This window comes from Mauremys mutica, chromosome 1, assembly GCF_020497125.1.
Source record: "Mauremys mutica isolate MM-2020 ecotype Southern chromosome 1, ASM2049712v1, whole genome shotgun sequence".
In the NCBI taxonomy this organism is placed as follows: Eukaryota; Metazoa; Chordata; order Testudines; family Geoemydidae; genus Mauremys; species Mauremys mutica.
The window spans coordinates 25,566,699-25,585,202 of record NC_059072.1 but is presented as its reverse complement, the minus strand read 5'-3'; the positions used below and the strand labels follow the sequence as shown (position 1 = coordinate 25,585,202).

The following is an 18,504-nucleotide window of genomic DNA, read 5'->3' as shown; positions in this document are numbered from 1 at the left end:
AACATTTCTCAGCATTTACCTACTTTACATCAGACAACTTGAATTATAAATATAACAATCCCCAAAAGTGAAGACTTCACTTTTTGCTTACACTTTTCTCTGCTGCATGAATATCTGCATTTCCATGAAGAGTTCCCAGACAGATCACTTTGCCTCCTTTAGTTCGTACATGGATTTTATGACTCTGAAAAATAATTATATATGTATCAAAATAGTTTAATTTCAGATTCCGTTTATCTTTGTTCTCTCAAACTCCATTGTTCAAATCACTCTAGATCTGCATACCTCAGCAATTCCACGTATTGAGCTTCTTCTGGAAAACTGCCAAGTGCACTAAGTAATTTTGAAGTAGTGAAGACATCTTTCCACTGTGGCTAAAACCAAATTTATTTTTGTTTATGATTCAAAATATACACAAGTGGATTCACTCTGCCCAGTTCTCTTTTTGTGAAAGCAACTATTTTGAAGCCAAATGGTCACAGTAACTTAAATGTGGAAATAATAACATAAGGCAACATGATTTTACTTTTTTGAAATAAAAAATACCATTTTAATGCCAATAATTTCACAATATTTTGTGGTTCATCCCACTTGAAATCCTGTAATGCGAGGTTTCCAATAATACCAAGCTTGTGCTAAAATGTTATGTTGTTGTACAGATATCAAGCATTAGAAAGTCACTTGGTAATTTTAATTGACAGAAATTGGGTAATTTTTGCCCCAAGTCCTAAAACCTACCACTACTGAGTTTTACCCGTTTCATTTTCTATTGGTAAATACTAGCCAGGAGAGTGAGACCAGTAAAATGCTCAAGTATCAGAGGGGTAGCCGTGTTTGCTGCTTTTACAGATCCAGACTAAGAGTCTTATGGCACCTTATAGACTAACAGACGTTTTGGAGCATGAGCTTTCGTCGGTGAATACCCACTTCGTCCTGCATCCGACGAAGTGGGTATTCACCGACGAAAGCTCATGCTCCAAAACGTCTGTTAGTCTATAAGGTGCCACAAGACTCTTTGCTGCTTTTCTAGTAAAATGCTCAGTGTATTAGGGGGAGGCAGCTGAGGGTCTAAAGCTTGAGAACAAATAAGTCTTCAGCAAAAGTGGGTGTAAATATCTTTCATATTTGTGACCCTCTTTTCTCTCACCCCTTCCTCAGAAATTGATATGATCACTCCACTTACTCAGCAGCTTTAAGGACACACAGCTTCTCCTGAGATGGAAGTGTCACTATGTAATATCTTACTAGGGCATGTGAAAGACCCACCAAGACTTCTTACCCTCCTCTCTACAAATCATGCATTTTTGGCTACCAACCTGACCAGAAAGCATATCCAAAAGGTAGCTTTTTGTTAACAGTTTATGAAACACATACTAAAGATGTGCAAAGGAAAGTAAAGATGTTTGGTTAACAAATTCAGGCTATTATACCATGTTTATTTCATTCTTTACGGTAGAACCAATGGATGGTTGAAACAATCACCTGCAGAAAATATGAAATCTGAATACACAAAGGTAATATTTAAAGAGGATGGGCTTTGGGGTTTATTTGCATTGCATCCTGGGACCTAGATGAAGTAGGACTTTAACCTGGATGTGCAGATTATTATATGGGGACTATATACTGCAGTTTTTACTCAGACCAAACTCTCCTGCATATTAGAAACAAAACAATTTAGAGCAAAGAGGAACAGTGCCAATACTCTGTAATTAAACAAAACAATGTATTTCACATTTCTATTTTCCTAAAATAAACTAACTTAAAATAAAAGTTCAGCCATTCAAATAAGATTACATTAACATCTGGTGCTTGTATCCCCTTTTCAGAAATAATTGGAGCTATTTGGCTGCAGCACAGAACCAACATGAAACAGAGGACAGTGATTCAGGAATAATGTCAGAAAGAAGGGAAGATAAAGTAAATTAACTTCTGACAAACAGGAAATCTACTGCAGAAGTCACCAAACTAATGAAGTTTAAAGAGGAAGATGTCTCAAAGATGCACAAAAGTGAGGTCTTGAGGGACTGAAGAGCAAGGATGTTTACAAAGACTGTCTCAGTCAGGAACTACAGAAAAGCTTAAGCTGTTCTCTAAGTACTTTTAATTGTTTTACACCAAGACATTAAAATAATAATGTATGACAGTATTATTTCAAGGACTAATTGTATTGAACGTTTCTGCAACAAATCTGAGTAAAAAATCTGGGGGCTTCAACCAGCAAAGCACTTAAACAGGTGCTTAACTTTATTCGTGTGCTTTGTTAGATTGAGACCTAGAATTGTTTTTAACAATAGCACTCCAAAAAAAGCAACAAACTCCCACCACTAGGGTCTAACTTGAGATTTTTTTTAAATTGGAATTGGTATTTGTGATGCTTCCTGGGGCACCCAGGGTTGTGAGGCACCTCACTACCACCTGCCCATTGCATGAGGAAGCCTTCTCTATGACTACCATGGGTCAGCTCCCCAACTCTACCAGCCATGGGCAACACAAGCATTCCTCTCTAGGCTTTGCAGGCCTCACTGTTACGTTACAGCAGGCCTGCACAACACGCGGCCCTCGTGGGCTCAGTGTGCGGCCTGCGGGCAAGCGGCGGGGTGGGGCTGTCGGGTTTGCTCAGGGGCGGTGCAATCGTCTGGGATTTTTCCTCCCTCCCCTCCCTTCCCCTCATGCAGAGTGCATCACGGCTGATTGGGCACCTCGGTCTGATTTAGCTGCTCCCATTGGCCTCCAGCAGGCAGAGTCCCTCCCCTGCCTCAGCATCACATCATAGCAGTCTGCAGGGGAGGGGCAGGGTGCTCGGCAGCTTGTTTAGTTTCGCTCCACATGGAGTCAGCGGCTGGAGCGGCATGGTGGTAAGGGGAGTCCCGGGGGGCAGTCAGGGAGCAGGGGGAGGGTTGGATGGGTCGGGAGTTCTGGGGGGGCGGTCAGGGGGTGGGGATAAGGGTTGGGGCAGCCAGGGGACAGGTGGGGGTAGGGTCCTAGGGAGGCAGTTAGGGTGGGTGGGGTCTCAAGAGGGGGCAGTCAGGGGAAAAGGAGCGGGGGGAGGGTTGGGGGTTCTGAGAGGGGTGGGATGGGGGCGGGGCTCGGGTGGGGATCTCCCCCATCCTCTTTTTTGATTGTTGAAATATGGTAAGCCTAAAAAAGCGGTGACCTGGCTCGGCGCGGAGGAGCTGCCTTCCGGAAGCACCGGAGAGCCAGAGCATTGGCTTGCAGGGGCGGCAAGCCCCAGTTTGCTGGCGCGGCACAAGGGGGCAGCAGCCCTGCAAAGGCGGTGGCACCGCTAGCAGGGAGCAGCCACGCCACTCGCCCCTCCTGCCCAGGCTGCGGCCCGGTGCCTCCCCCGGGGGCTCCTGCAGGCTGTAGCAGATGCATGAGGTCGGCGGCCCCCATGCGCCCCCCAGCTCGCCCCTCACCATGCTCGGGCTTTGCAGCTCCCGGGCATGTGAGCCACTGGGGCGCAGGGCCCTGAGCCTGCTCCGGGAGGGGCGGCGGTGGCAGGCTGGCGCCCACATGCATCCGCTGCAGCTTGCAAGAGCACCCCCCGGGGGGGTGGGCTGCAGCCTGGGCAAGAGGGGCAGGGGGCGTGGCTGCTCCCCACTGGCCACGCCGCCACCTTTGCAGGGCAGCTGCAGTGGCCCAAAGCCAGTGAGTGGACTTGGGGTCGGAGCTGCCGGGATGGGGTGGGGAAGGATCGTGTGTGGGGGGGCTTTGCACCCTCCAGGGGAGTTCAGGGGGTTGGGGGGGAACCTGGTCTGGGGAGCAGCCCCTGGCCACGGCTGGCCTCTGGGATCTATAAAGGCTTGTTAGGATTTGCCCCTCAATGAACCGATGTGCCGGGAGGGAGAGGGGGGCACGCAAGGTGGAAGTTTCACCTAGGGCGCAAAATATCCTTGCACCGGCCCTGGGTTCAACCCCTGCCTGGGAGGGGGGAACCTCACAGCCCCGCATGCGCGTGCCACGCTCCAACTGCCCTAACAGCCAGAAGTGCACGTGTCTATGTGTCTCCATCTCCCGCTCGGCATACAGCGGGTGTGTCACTTCCAGTGCCTGCTGAGGCGGGAAGTGCTGGTAGGGTGACCAGAGAGCAAATGTGAAAAATCAGGACAGGGGATGGGGGATAATAGGAGCCTATATAAGAAAGAGACCCAAGAATCAGGACTGTCCCTATAAAATTGGAACATCTGGTCACCCTAAGCGCTGGGCATGAGGCAGAGCTGGTAAGTGCCGAGCGAGGGGAGGGGTGCCCGGCCTGGGCTCAAGGCACAGCTCGGGGAGGGGGGGCGGGGGAGACAGGGCCAAGACCCCCCACTTCATTAGGGGCGAGGTGAGGCTACTGCACTGGTTGCTTCCAAGGCGGCCTCCGTAGTGATGGGGGGCGTTGAACTGTCTGTGGGCAGCCAGGAAATCCCCAGGGGAGAGGTGGGGGGGGGGGGGTGCGTGTGCAGCGCCTGCCCTGCCCCAACTGCTGCCCCCTCCCCCAGGGCTCCCTGCGGCCCCTGTGTGTGTTGGACAGTCATATCCAATCCCTTCACACTGCCCCCCTTTCCCGTTCCCGGCTTAGTTCATAGCCCCAGAAAATCCCTTCAAACTGTCCCTCTTTCCCCCTCCCCTTATTTCATGGGGGGATGACGAACCGAGTGGGCAGGCAGCACTGGGGGTGCGTGTTGTGTTTTGGGGGGGCTGGGAGGGGGGTTCGTCCCTCAGCTGTTTTCTTTGGAGTAATATGGCCCTCACTGCTTTACGAGTTGTGCAGGCCTGCTTTACAGGTTAGCGACTGGCACATTCCAGCTCTCCAAGTGTCTTCCTGGAGTATTCAGCTCCTGCCCAACTGGACACTCGCATTATTCACAGATTTGCTGCTTCCAAAGAAATAACCAAAGAAACAATATACTCCAGCTTACCAGTTCTACCTCAGAGCACCTCTCTACTTAGCACACAGCATGTAGACAGGTTTATATTGAAATCAAGTGCAAGTTTATTTAACAAGCTTAGAGATTCAAGTAGTAACAAGTAGAAGTATTGGAAACAAAAGGTTACCTGCAAAATAAAATCTTATTTAGTTGGAGATTGGTCCTGCTTTGACTAGATGACCTTCTGAGGTCTCTTCTAACCCTGATATTCTATGATTCTATGAACCCTCACCTCTAAAACCTAGACCAGGGGTAGGCAACCTATGGCACGGGTGCCAAAGGCAGTACGCGAGCTGATTTTCAGTGGCACTCACACTGCCCGAGTCCTGGCCACCGGTCTGGGGGGCTCTGCATTTTAATTTAATTTTAAATGAAGCTTCTTAAACATTTTAAAAACCTTATTTACTTTACATACAAAAATAGTTTAGTTATATATTATAGACATCTAGAAAGAGACCTTCTAAAAACATTAAAATGTATTACCGGCACGCAAAACCTTAAATTAGAGTGAATAAATGAAGACTCGGCACACCGCTTCTGAAAGGTTGCCGACCTTTGGCCTAGACTTAATTAACAAGAAACTCTCATATCTAACCAAGTGTTGGTTACCCAAAATCCTTGCAGAGCTTCACAAACAGGTTGGCTGTGCCCCTCCTGTCACTGTGTTTCTTTGTCATTCCCTCCACTCCAAGATATACTGGTCCCATTCTTTGTCTTTATTCATAAACAGGACACCCCCTGCTGTTTGTTTAATCTTGTAGATTTCCTCTCTCATACATTTCACAATCTCTCATTTTTCAACTGGCATAGTATGCCTATTTGCATACAACACACAATATCCAAAAGGCCAGAGAGGGAGATAAGTGTCTGTTAACTCCTGCTGAAAGGAATATTTCCAAGGTCTGTCACCTCCTGGAAACCTGCCCTAACTCCAAGACCTTAAGAACATAATTTTCAGCACAGATACATAACTCCTTAAATATTATCTGTACATATATTTTGCAATGACTATGATGACCAGTGGGCTACTGACGCGCGGTAGAGAGCTCACATGCCACCCTTCGGTGAATTACTATGTATATATCCTGTGACAGATGTTACTCAGGTAAAAATACATTTTTAAGAGTACATTAAAAGAGGGGATCATTCCTGAGGGGCTTCCCCCACCCCCAATTGTAAACTTCCTAATGCAATGCAAGCAGGCAGGTCTGAAAATTTTAGGACATCTAAATAATATGGGGAGTTATTTAGTAATAAGTACTTTCATACATGGAAATAAGCAAATGAAATTTTAAATGATTCATGCCAGATGACAGCACTTACATTAAGATAAGAGGGCATTTTGGATGGATGGAACCTAGTTTCCAATATGAAGGATCTGTTTTAATACTGCTCCAAGAGCTTCCAACAATACATGCAAACCAGGAGGACAAGAAGTTCTATAGGCTTTTATTTTATTAGGTCAGGGCTGAATTGGTGAACTCTGGAGGATGCCAACAATCTAAATCCAAGCCAGTGGACACCTGATACTTTTAAAACCATAGCCTCCAGTGAAGCAGGACAGGCTGACCTGCACTTGAAAGTAACTCCCATGGAGCACAGTTAGCCAGCAATAAAAATGATTGAGCAAGCCTTACTAAAATCTGATGTCTCACTAGCCCCAATGACATCAACTGAAGGAAAATTTGAGGCAATAACTTCTCATGTTAATCACTTTGATTGAATGGGAGAGTAAATGGAACTGAGTGCCAGCTCATGCAAGCAGAAAAGAAGGTTAGAAACTGAATTAAAACAGTAAAGAAAACTCAAAGACTAAAGCAAGAGTAAGAACTCCTAATGTGAGAATAAAGTCCTAAACCCATTTTAATGTTGCGGTTAACTTAGCTATTAAACTATTCCTCTGCTTCCATATGGAAAATGATCCATTCTATATACAGTAATAAGATATCAGAGATCCTACTCAGGGTAGACCAGGGTCAGATGCTTTTGCTGGGAGTATATGCCCAATTCTTCTCTGACATTTTCAAACTGGAGTAAGTGAGATCAGCATCAGGGCCAAACAGCAAATCCTTCAGGGGACAAGTCAAAGAAATCTTAGGAATTTGGTGTTATGACACCTAAAAGAAATTAACCAACTACTAATGGCTTAAGTCAAGGGTCAAGTACAATGGTTGATGTTTAATTACAAAAAAAACCTACTGAGTATACATTTTATTCCTCTCACATCCCTTTTACTTGTGTTTTCAGACTGTGAGGTATTTTGGTCGTGAGAACCTCCGTATTAAGGGTCAGCACCCAATTAAGGGCCTTGCCCAGCACTCCAATTATGGAGTCTCTGCCCCTTAAAGGGAAGGCATTCTGGGTTAGTCCCCAGTGGGGGCATGTGACTGAGACCAAGGCCTGTTGGGACAGGAAGCAGGATATACCGGTAAATTGCCCAGCCACTCTGTCAGTGAAGAGGGAAACCTGGACATAACAAGTGGCAACGAGTTGGGAGGAAGAGACCTAAAGGAACAGTAATGGCTGTAGGTCTCCTCAGGCAAGGGGCCTGGAAAAGGTTTGTGTAAACCACAGGAGGAGCTTGTGAAGGGCTGTTGCAAACCTAGGGGCAATGGAGAATCTCTGCAGTTGAGGAGTGGAAAGGACTGTTGTGAACCCTGCAACAAGGGATGAAGGACTATTTGCAGAACCTAGTGAGAAACTGACAGGGAGACCTGTGGAAAACTGACAAATGTAGATGGCTTTCTTAGCACATACTGGGCTATAACATATATTGATAAACCATACCCCAGGAGGAGAGATTGTATTTTAGAATTCTTGTTCAATTAGTCTGCAGAGTACCCTGAGATATGGCTGTGCACTTGACAAGAGGGGTTAGCAACCTTTGTATAATCTCACTGTATCTGAGCAGCGCATTGAGAGTGTTACAGTACTCCAAAAAAATTCAAAAGTCTAATCTTTCCTGATTTAAGCCCTATTTCTCAATGCAGGAAGGACTCTGTGCTGACCAAAGAAAAACAGAGAGGAAGAAATCAGAATAGCCCTTATTTCTTGCTGAATGTAGAACGAGCTCTAAAGACATTAAATATTTCAGATGTGATAGCAGCAACTCATCTTCTGAAGAAGATTAAAAAGAACAATGCATAACTTGCCTAGACCTATACTAAGAATCTGAGAACTTGTGACTGTGAAAATCTGCTTTCGTTGGTGTTCCTGAATGACTACACAATCATTTGCTCTATCAATGGTTTGGGATGACTGCATCATATTTTGTTCTCATCTAGTGGGAAGGGGCCTCCTTCCTCCCTGAACTGGAATGCTAAACTGTATTATACTATTTAGCTACTAGGTGACATTTTGTGTAAAATATCTTTTTTAAACAAACTGCAGCCATACCTCGCCAAGCATTAAAAGAACTTATGATGAACATGTGTGTATAAACAAGCTCTGTAACCAATCCATTTCTAGAACAGGAACGTGACACTCCCAGATCACAATGGTGGGTGGGGATAGCCTCTGACAACTGAAGTAAGACAGAAGATTTCTATAATGCACAATCAAGCACTTCTTGATTCTATCCAGTAGAGGGCAATAGAACGTGGGACTTTGCATCCATGTAAGTCAAAAGAACACTATGCAGGAATAAGGCTCAGGCGCTGCAGATCATTTTGCAGGGCTGGGGTCTTAGAATGTAATTTAAACTTCAATTACTTGTAGACTATGCACTTCTAAGTAGTTAAGATCACTTTATCACTCTTCTAATCATCTTTCTACCCACTGCTATTATAGGACATTTTCTAAACCAGTGGCATAAATACACTAGACATACATAACTTTGTAAGTTTTTCTAATCACCAGAATACTACTTAAAAAAATTGGCAAAGCCTGTCACATTTTGTGGTTTGACTAAGTAATGAGATGTTGTAATTTTACTAGTGTCATAAGCCCTGATCCTGCATATGTTTACGAGTAATTTTATTCACATGAGTAGCCCCATGGACTTTAGCATCTGCATGAGTGTGCCCATGTTGACACATAGTAGTGCAAGAGTAAATGCAACTAGTGCAAAGTTTTTTTTTAAAAAGGAAAGCCATATAAAAATGTTTCAGAAAAACAGAGGTTTTGGTACAAGAAAGAAACCTTTAGTCTAAAAATATCTAGTGACATTTCATTTTAGTAAATGTTTGAATCCAGTCCTGTGATTTCTTATGTTCTTACTAAATTAAGTAAAAAAAAAACATTCCAGGCCAAGTTCTCTCCCCTACTGTGGCCCATCTGTGCTACGGCGGTATGAAGGAGCCAGATCTCCCTAGCTGAAGGTTCTTCCAGTGAGGCCCTGGCACAGGGGACATTCCGGGAGTATGTCTAGAGGGGAGGGATCCTGTGTTATACTCCAGTGATTGTCATCTGGCCTCTGGGGGGACGGCAAGGGGAGTTCAGTCAGCCAGTACAGATTAGAGAAATCACAAGGCACAAACTATGATGGGGCAAAGAGTGAAAATAGCCTCAGGATCACGGAATTTCAACTGGCTTTTTGAAGCCTTCTCCTCACTGCACCCAGTAGATGCAAGATACAACAGAGATTCTGGCCCTTAATCACTTGCGGTTACTAGAAAAAGTATGACTAAATCTTACATATGTACCCCTTCTCCCAAGTGGAGCTGGCAGTAACAGGAGCCGATTTCAATACAAAACAGAACAGGCTCGAGCTCCTAACCAGCAATCTGGGAAAACCTACCACCATCCTGGGCACCTCTAAGAGGCAATACTTCCCCACTCACAAGCACAGAGTCTGTGTATAGCAAACGAGAACTTTTATTAAAAGGGAAAGGGAACCAAGCATTAATTTGGGAAAACATCAAAACCATCTTCAAAAGCATGCAACCATAAACAAACCCGACCCCACAGTGCATTGGGCCAGTGTCCTTTGCCTCAGTTTCCTACCTTGTGGTGGGAAAGTCTGACAAACAAATGTCTCTAACACATCACTCCCTCTCCCTCCACTGCACCCCACTCACAGTTAGCTGTCAATAGTTAGTGAAGATCCAGAGTTCAGAGACGTGTTCACAGGGCTCATCTCCCACCCCAGGGCCTGGGGGAGGGGCATTGAGTAATGCCTCTGCAACTCACTTGCAGCTACAACTGTTTCTTTGCTGCCGCTGCCACTATCTGCCACCACAACCACTGGCCACCATCTCTCTGCCATCACTGGCCACTACTGCTTCTCTGCCACTGCCATGGCTACTGCTGCTTCTCTGCCATCACTGGTCACTGCTCCCACAACATAACGTTCTGAGGTTCTGTCACTTAACCCAGCTCTACTCGTCAGGGATAGAGTACAGGTGTCGACTGGAGAGCGATCTGCTGTCGATTTGGCAGGTCTTCACTAGACCTGCTAAATTGATCGCTGGTGGATCGATCTCAGAGCATGGACCCAGGCTGTAGTGTAGATCTGCCCTCAAGCTTAGCTCCTAGACCTGACAGCTCTAGGAATCACCAATCAGAAACAAGAACTCTCTCTTGAGTCCAATCAGCTCTGTCATTAGCACTCTTTGAGCAGCATCCACATCATCAAGTAGGAACATCTGTCCCCATCCATACTTTTCTTCACTGGGATTTGGCATCCTTACCCTCCGCTTAGCAAGTGAGGTTCAGTTTAGGGGAAACTCTCAATCAGGGCATGCTAAGGACAGTTCTGCTGCCCTTTACTCATACAATAAGGATTACAACATTTCATTACCCTGCATTCAAATACTTCAGTGATTTGCATCCCAAGACCAGCCAAAATTGATCATTCTGGCAAAGCAGCTCCATCATGCTGTGCCCTTAGGCAGAGTAGGCATATCTATGCAAACACGGTCTGCTCCTAAAGTCTTTCCCCCAGTGCATCACTAGATATCAAGGGAGAACTCATTCAGATCCTGCTTCATATATTATTTAGTGCTTTATAGTTTTCCTATGTTCTAGTAAACTGAAATGTTTGTTTTAGACATATACTGTCTCTCACACTTGGGAGAAGCTCCCTGTAAACATCCGCAAAACTAACTCATTATCCTTCTTTAAAACTCTCCTTTTCCATGATGCCTACAGAAATCTTCACAACTGTTAGGCTGCTGGCATGCTGAGACTGTTGCCTATCATGCTGACCAATACTGTTGTTTCCATGTAGTTCCCTCTCTGTCTGTATCCATCTGTTATCTCTTGTCTTATAGCAGGGATCAGCAATCTTTGCCCCACAGCCCGCCAGGGTAAGCACCCTGGCAGGCCAGGCCAGTTTGTTTACCTGCCACTTCCGCAGGTTCAGCCGATCATGGCTCCCACTGGCCACTGTTCGCCGCTCCAGCCCAATGGGGGCAGTGGGAAGCGGCAGCCAGCACATCCCTTGGCCTGTGCTGCTTCCCACAGCCCCCACTGGCCCAGGACGGTGAACTGCGGCCAGTGGGAGCCGCAATTGGCCGAACCTGTGGACGCGGCAGGTAAACAACCCGGCCCGGCCCGCCAGGGTGCTTACCCTGGCGAGCCGATGCCAAAGGTTGCCGATCTCAGTCTTATAGTTAGATTGTAAGCTCTTTGGGGCAGGAGCCTTCTCTTTTTTCTGTGTTTGTATAGCACCTACCACAATGGGGTTCTGGTGCAGTATTGACAGTACAGAATCTGGAGGGAAAATGGTACATGGCTTATAAAAGGCTTGGTCAGTGTTCAAACCTGATCCCGTTTGAAGCTGATGACAAATCTCCCATTAAGGGCCTGACCGTCTACCTCTGAAGTTAAAGTAACTCCCCCTTTTTTGGCTACCAAAAATACGTATAAGTGAATGTGCCTGAAAACACATTCTGCGACCAGTTCTCTCTTGAATTACATTAATTTTAATACTAGTATAATTCAATTGATTTAAGTGAAATTAATCCTGATTTACAGCAGAGTTGGAACCCACTGTGAGTATTTCTACAAAAGCATACTATGCAGAGAAGTCTGAAATCTTCGGGGTAAAAAGGGGTCATGTCAACACAATGTATGGTATTTAATGGTAATATTGTCGGCAATTTAGCCGGAAAATTGTATTCAAATCTATGGCTGAAAAATCATCCAGAGGGCATGTGTGTGACAGTGATGAACTGAATTAACTTGAGAAGGCAAGAGAAATATCATGATCTCAACAACAACAAAAACCAAGCATCCAAAAGAAAACTCTCCTTGTTACTAAATTAAACAAAAACATCATAGGCTGATCCTAGGAGGTACTAAGCTCCTCCTGGAAGATGCTGCACACCCTTAACTCACAACGGGCTTTAGCCTTCACTCACTGAAGTCAAGGCCAATTTTGCCACTGACTTTAGTGAGAACAGATTTTGGCTACTGGCTTCAGTTGTTGTTGAGGGCGCTCAGCTCTTCATTGTCTCAAGTCATCTATGATTATTAACTTGCATATTGTAATCAGTGCACTAAAAAACAATGAAATCAGCTATTGTACCATCTGCAAGTGTTCTTGCATGTGCACTGCATACCATATCTTCAAGACTAGATTCTGGCCTTATAATACTGTATTCCATAATACACAGTTGCTTTTAAAATAATGAGTATAGAGGAAGAAGACCTCTTTGTACCTTTATTGACTGTAAGATGCTAGTCCCCTTCTCAGTTTCTATTCTGCAGCTATCACAGTCTATTTTCTGAATCTTCACACAGCCAGTCCCTGATGTCTTGATATCCAAATCTAGAATAGTGAAAGCAAAAACGGGGCTCTCTTAGTGCTAAAGAGAAACATACAACAGTTCTAAAACACTGTAATATCTGGTCTCAATCTATAGTAATTACACATAGAAGAAAAACAGAGCAGTCACTGAAAATACTCTACAACCACATCTTCTTCCAAAGCTCGGTCATCTTCTATTTTACTGTTGGCCTAGTGTTATTTTACAACACGATTTTCCTTGATAAACTAATAATACTGCAAACCTAAATACCCTCCAACTTCTGAGATTGTTAAAAGATGCAGTATAGTCAATGAGGATTATAGGCTCCTGGAGGGAATAATCCACAGAGTATGCCTCCATCTGAAATTTTCAGTCATCTCAAAATATGCCATTCCTATGATCTCAAAAGTACACTTCAAAACTGAGATAACAAATATTGTCTATATATACAGTGTGCATACGTGCTTCTACAGGGGTGGCAGAAGGGGCACAGGGAAATCACTACATTGACTAACGTACCTGCAGAGTAAGTATAGGGAGAAGGTATGAGCCTATGAAAAAGATGTTTGCATATATCTGTACATATTGTTTAACAGACATTTATGGTACTTAGTTCAGTAGTATGAGTGCCTCAAACATTTATGAATTTAGCCAAACAACAGCCCTTGGGCCTAGCTGAAAATTTGGGGTTCATCTCTGGTGCAAAGCAGTTAAGGAGTAATATAGCTATTGGCCCAAGCCTGGTTAGCAACTACCAATGTTTGGTGCAGTACCATAGGCACTGGAACTAGGGTTGCAGGGGGAGGTGCTGCAGCACCCACCAGGTTTTACATGGAGCTCTGCTCCTGGCCCCATGCCTGGAGGTCCTGGCCACCGGCCCCACACCTCCGCTTCTGGTCCCGTGCCTGAGGGTCCTGGCCGCTGGCCCCACGCCTCCGCTTCTGGTCCCCCATTGCCCCGCACCTCCACTTGGCCCTGCATGCGGCTGCCAGCCCCACCCCCAGCTATGACCACAGCCTTGGCCCCCTTGCCCCTGTCCGGGTCCCCCCTTCCCAGAGACACGGCCCTGCTCCCAGGCCCAGCTCTGTGGGAGGGGGTGCAGACTGGAGGTAAGGGATGTGGCTTTCAGCACCACCACCATTAAAAATGTTCCAGTGCCACTCGGCAGTACAGCTGAGCTGTTTGTAGGATTTGTACTCACAGCACTGTCTGGATTCAGAGGGAGTTTCTCACTGTTAAGGGATGACATAGGAATTGTACCGGAAAAGAAGAGGCCTCTCCCCTGGCATCCCTGTCTCTATGACTGCAAACACTATTGTCTTCCAGTTTTTGTAACTGGTAAGATGAGACATCCAAAAGCACACAAGCTAGTACAGCTCGTGACTCTGACTCAATTGGAGGTTGTGTTGGAGGACTGGCTGCATGTAACAAACCTGGTAGGGAAAATCTGTGAACTGCAAGTGTGAACAGCCAACTGTCAGTATCATCAGTTCAACTGGAAAACAATATCAGCCCCACTGATGTTTTGCCAACTCTCATAATACCTGGTGTTTTTCTTAAAGCTTCAGCTGCTGGAATCAAAAGATGGCATGTATATCTCAGCTTTCATTCAAATAAAAAAGTACATTTCTAGCCCCTATGGTTGCACAGAAAAGTTTGAAAATATGAAGTCAGTGTACCCTAAAGCCTCTCCTTCCAACCCTAATCAGCTATGATTCTATGACTCTACAAAACCAACAAGAAAAGAAAAGGAACCATTTAAAAAAAAAGTTTCATGATTTTGTGGAGGGAGGGCCTGAGGTTGGCACTATTGCAACAGCACTGTCAGTCTTACAAAAAGGGCTGGCAGGAGAGGCCTAAGCCCAGGGACAAGGGGGACCCAGGAACTGGCCCAGGTGTATGTCTCAGTGTGTGGGAGAACCGGAATTGGACACACAGGGCGCATATTCAAACCTCTACTACACCTGAACCAGCTACACCTCACATACCAAACTTCATGGGTGTCTTCACAACAACAGCGGCCTTGCTGTCCATGTGGTCCGAGACAATCGTCATCTCCTTCAGCGCCTCGTCGTACTTCACCTGTAGGCGATCCAGATCCACCCCCTGGGGGAGGCTGCTGTCCACCCCGCTGACAGTGACCAGCGCTCTGTCCGCGTCCGGGTAGCGGAGCGGGTCCAGCGGGCGCACGGTAACGTGGCAGGGCAGCCGCACCTTCAGCTGGCCGAAGGGGCTGACAATCAGCGTCCACTCCTTGAGGGGCTTATTGCCCCGCGTCCTGCCCTCCTCGGGGCCCGCCGGGCTCCCGCAGCCGCCGGAGGGGTCCGTCACGAACAGGGCAGAGCGTGACCAGCTGCCGCCACTCGTCCCTCGCCAGGGGCCGCCGCAGCTCAACAGCCCCCGCCGGACCCCTGCCACCCTCACCCCCAGGTGCCACCAGCCCGAGCAGGGGGCCCGCATACTGCCCAGCGTTGATCCCGGCGCCCTCCTCCGCGCAGGGCGCGGCTTATGGGAACCGGGCGCCGCGGGCGAGGGTGGGGTCTGCCCCGCACCGGCGGGCACCACAGGGGCGGGTTATGGGGCCCGCCCTGCCCGAGGGCTGGGGCGCACAGCTCATAGGAGCCCCCCGCCTGCAGTTCCCTCACATAACTCGGGGGGGAGGGAGGGCGAACAGGGAACAAGTCGCTTGCTAGAGTCTAGACTAGCAAATTGGTGGGTGCCGCCGCCAGGCGCTCCCCACCCCCACGAGGCGAGGTGGCTGCTGGGAGTTGTAGTTCTGAGCCACAGCAACTTCATAGAGAAAGGACGCAGAATGAACTACAAATCCCAGCGGGCTACACCCTGACCCCTCAGCGGCCCCTAAGTCCTCCGTCCACGAGCCACGGGAGAGGGTGGGGTCTTTCCTGTTCTGCTCCCATTGGACGGGGCGGGGGGGACGCTGCCACCAATCAGAAGTGAGGGGGAAAGAGGGTGGTGCGGCGGATGGGGGTGACGGAGTTGGCTGTGTCTCCATGACAACCCGAGACGCTCTGGGGCTGGTAAACATGCGGCTCGCGGCTGCCAGGCAGCTGCTAGGGGCCCCCGGAGGGAACAAAACGCCCCGGAGGATGAACCTGACTGGGTAGGAAACATCAGGTAAGAGGAGCCACAGACGCTTCTGCTCCCTGCCACCGCGGGGGAAGTGGAGGGCAGAGGAGAGCGCAGGGTGGCACAGACGCCTCGGCGCAGCGGCTGGTCCCTTGAGGGGGAGAGACGCTGGCTGAAAAGAAGGAGGGGCTGGGGTGCTAAAGGGTGGGGGAGCCGTGAGGTATTTGGGGGAGGGGATCGCACTCTGCAGGGTGTGGGGCACACGTGGAGGGGTCCACGCTGCAGGGGGACGCACACCCTGGCCGTGTGGTGAGAGGCATGGGGTGGGCACCCTGGGTAGCTCGGTGAGGGCAGGGCCTGCTCTAGGCACCAGCGAAGGACACAGGTGCCTGGGCTGGCCAATAGAAAGGGGCGGCACTCCATCCGTTGTTGGGGCGGCAGGTCCTTCAATCCCTCACTTGCTCTGCAGTAGCAGCTCAATTGAGTTTATCCTTTTTTTTTTTCCTCTTTGCTGCTTGGGGCGGCAAAAAAAGCTGGAGCCAGCCCTGGGTGGGGGGCATGAGGAGGGCACGAATTTCCTGAGGTGGGGCACCATAGGTGGTGTTACACGCCAAAGTGTTGGCGGTGATGTAATGCTGACAGACCCCGGTCATCGGTGGGTGGGCTCAAACCTGGAGCTTAAAGCATAAGCCTCTACTGCATGAGCTAAAAAGCTAAGTGGCTGGTAGCAGACTCATTTTAATTTCCTTCTCTGATTGGTCTTGGTGCCACTAGATGGGACAGAACACCACACCCAGAAGGTGTGCAGGTTACATACTTCCACTAGCTGAGGAAGCGTGTCCCAAGCTTCAGAGATTTCCCAGTTAGAATCTGGATGAGCCCCCACTTGTAATGCCGACAGACCTCTGGTTGTCAGCAGGTGGGATTGAACCTGGTGCCTCTGGAGTTTAAAGCATGAGCCTCTACTGCATCAGCTAAAAGCCAACTGTCTGATAGCAGACTCATTTTATCTCTGTAAGTGGTCTTGATACCACTAGATGGGACAGAACACCACACGGAGAAGTATCAGAGGGGTAGCCGTGTTAGTCTGGTTCTGTAGAAGCAGCAAAGAATCCTGTGGCACCTTATAGACTAACAGACGTTTTGCAGCATGAGCTTTCGTGGGTGAATACCCACTTCTTCGGATGCAAGCAGTGGAAATTTCCAGGGGCAGGTGTATATATAAGCAAGCAAGAAGCAAGCTAGAGATAACGAGGTTAGATCACTCAGGGAGGATGAGGCCCTGTTCCAGCAGCTGAGGTGTGAAAACCAAGGGAGGAGAAACTGGTTCTGTAATTGGCACGCCATTCACAGTCTTTGTTTAGTCCTGAGCTGATGGTGTTAAATTTGCAGATGACCTGGAGCTCAGCAGTTTCTCTTTGAAGTCTGGTCCTAAAGTTTTTTTGCTGTAGGATGGCCACCTTAAAATCTGCTATTGTGTGGCCAGGGAGGTTGAAGTGTTCTCCTACAGGTTTTTGTATATTGCCATTCCTAATGTCTGATTTGTGTCCATTTATCCTTTTCCTTAGAGACTGTCCAGTTTGGCCGATGTACATAGCAGAGGGGCATTGCTGGCATATATTACATTGGTGGACGTGCAGGTGAATGAACCGGTGATGGTGTGGCTGATCTGGTTGGGTCCTGTGATGGTGTTGCTGGTGTAGATATGTGGGCAGAGTTGGCATCGAGGTTTGTTGCATGGGTTGGTTCCTGAGCTAGAGTTACTATGGTGCGGTGTGCAGTTGCTGGTGAGAATATGCTTCAGGTTGGCAGGTTGTCTGTGGGCGAGGACTGGCCTGCCACCCAAGGCCTGTGAAAGTGTGGCTTGCCAATTACAGAACCAGTTTCTCCTCCCTTGGTTTTCACACCTCAGCTGCTGGAACAGGGCCTCATCCTCCCTGATTGATCTAACCTCGTTATCTCTAGCTTGCTTCTTGCTTGCTTATATATACACCTGCCCCTGGAAATTTCCACTGCTTGCATCCGAAGAAGTGGGTATTCACCCACGAAAGCTCATGCTGCAAAACGTCTGTTAGTCTATAAGGTGCCACAGGATTCTTTGCTGCTTTCACACGGAGAAGGTGTGTGGGTTACAGTGACACCTAGTGGTCAGAGCAGGAGTCCATCCTAGTGGCCGTAGCGGAATCAGAGGGCAGAGCTGGAGTTGCGGTGGAGAGACAAGCCATCAGTCAGCCAGGAGCAGAGGCACATTTGACTTCTATTTTGGGGGAGTAAGGACCTTAATACTATTAATAACAGGTATAGGTGTAACTTCTGGATTTACCAATTGTTAGTGATACTTAATTCGTAGGCAATCCCTCGAGATCGAGGATGATCTCTTTCACAGCTTTTATTTTTCATGGGTCCTTTGGTGATTGAGGAGTCTGATTCTTGAGCCACAGGCTTGTTGGCAGACATTGCAGGTGGTGTTAGAAGACAGGTTTGGGCCACGATTGCTGCATAACAGTTGTTTTTCCTTTCTTTTCTGGCATTTTTCTGAGACAAGGGGAAGGCAGTTTTCCTCAAAAGTGGATGTTCCCTCTCTGACAAGTCTTTGCCAGTTATCCCTATCCTGGGCTGCTGTCTCCCAGTGTGTGGTGTTGATGCCACATCTCTTGATGTTTATCTTGAGGTTGTCTTTAAAGCATTTCTTTTGGCCTTCCCATTTCCTTTCTTCTTTGGTGAGTTGGGAGTACAGCAGTTGTTTTTGGTAAGCATACATCAGGCACGCCCACACAGTGCCTGCTCCACCTCAGCTGGTGCTGGATAAT

The 18,504-nt window shown here is 47.7% G+C and overlaps 2 protein-coding genes across 3 annotated transcripts in view; one reads left to right on the top strand and one right to left on the bottom strand.

The window, feature by feature from the left end:
• The window catches only part of FAM185A (family with sequence similarity 185 member A), a 76,394-nt gene extending 60,961 nt beyond the window's left edge, over window positions 1-15,433 (bottom strand). The window contains exons 1-3 of one of the 2 annotated variants that reach the window (XM_045029701.1): window positions 14,596-15,424; window positions 12,518-12,627; window positions 92-184 (exon numbers count right to left, since the gene is read on the bottom strand). In XM_045029701.1, coding sequence (XP_044885636.1) covers window positions 92-184; window positions 12,518-12,627; window positions 14,596-15,067 — 675 coding nt within the window. In that variant the 5' untranslated portion in view covers window positions 15,068-15,424. Of the gene's footprint in view, window positions 1-91; window positions 185-12,517; window positions 12,628-14,595 lie in introns of both variants that reach the window. The other variant, XM_045029710.1, reaches the window with a different exon arrangement.
• A 151-nt stretch (window positions 15,434-15,584) lies between these two features.
• The window catches only part of CCDC146 (coiled-coil domain containing 146), a 120,508-nt gene continuing 117,588 nt past the window's right edge, over window positions 15,585-18,504 (top strand). Inside the window, exon 1 of the mRNA XM_045029664.1 lies at window positions 15,585-15,742. The gene's annotated coding sequence lies outside the window, so the exon portion shown is untranslated. The remainder of the gene's footprint in view (window positions 15,743-18,504) is intronic.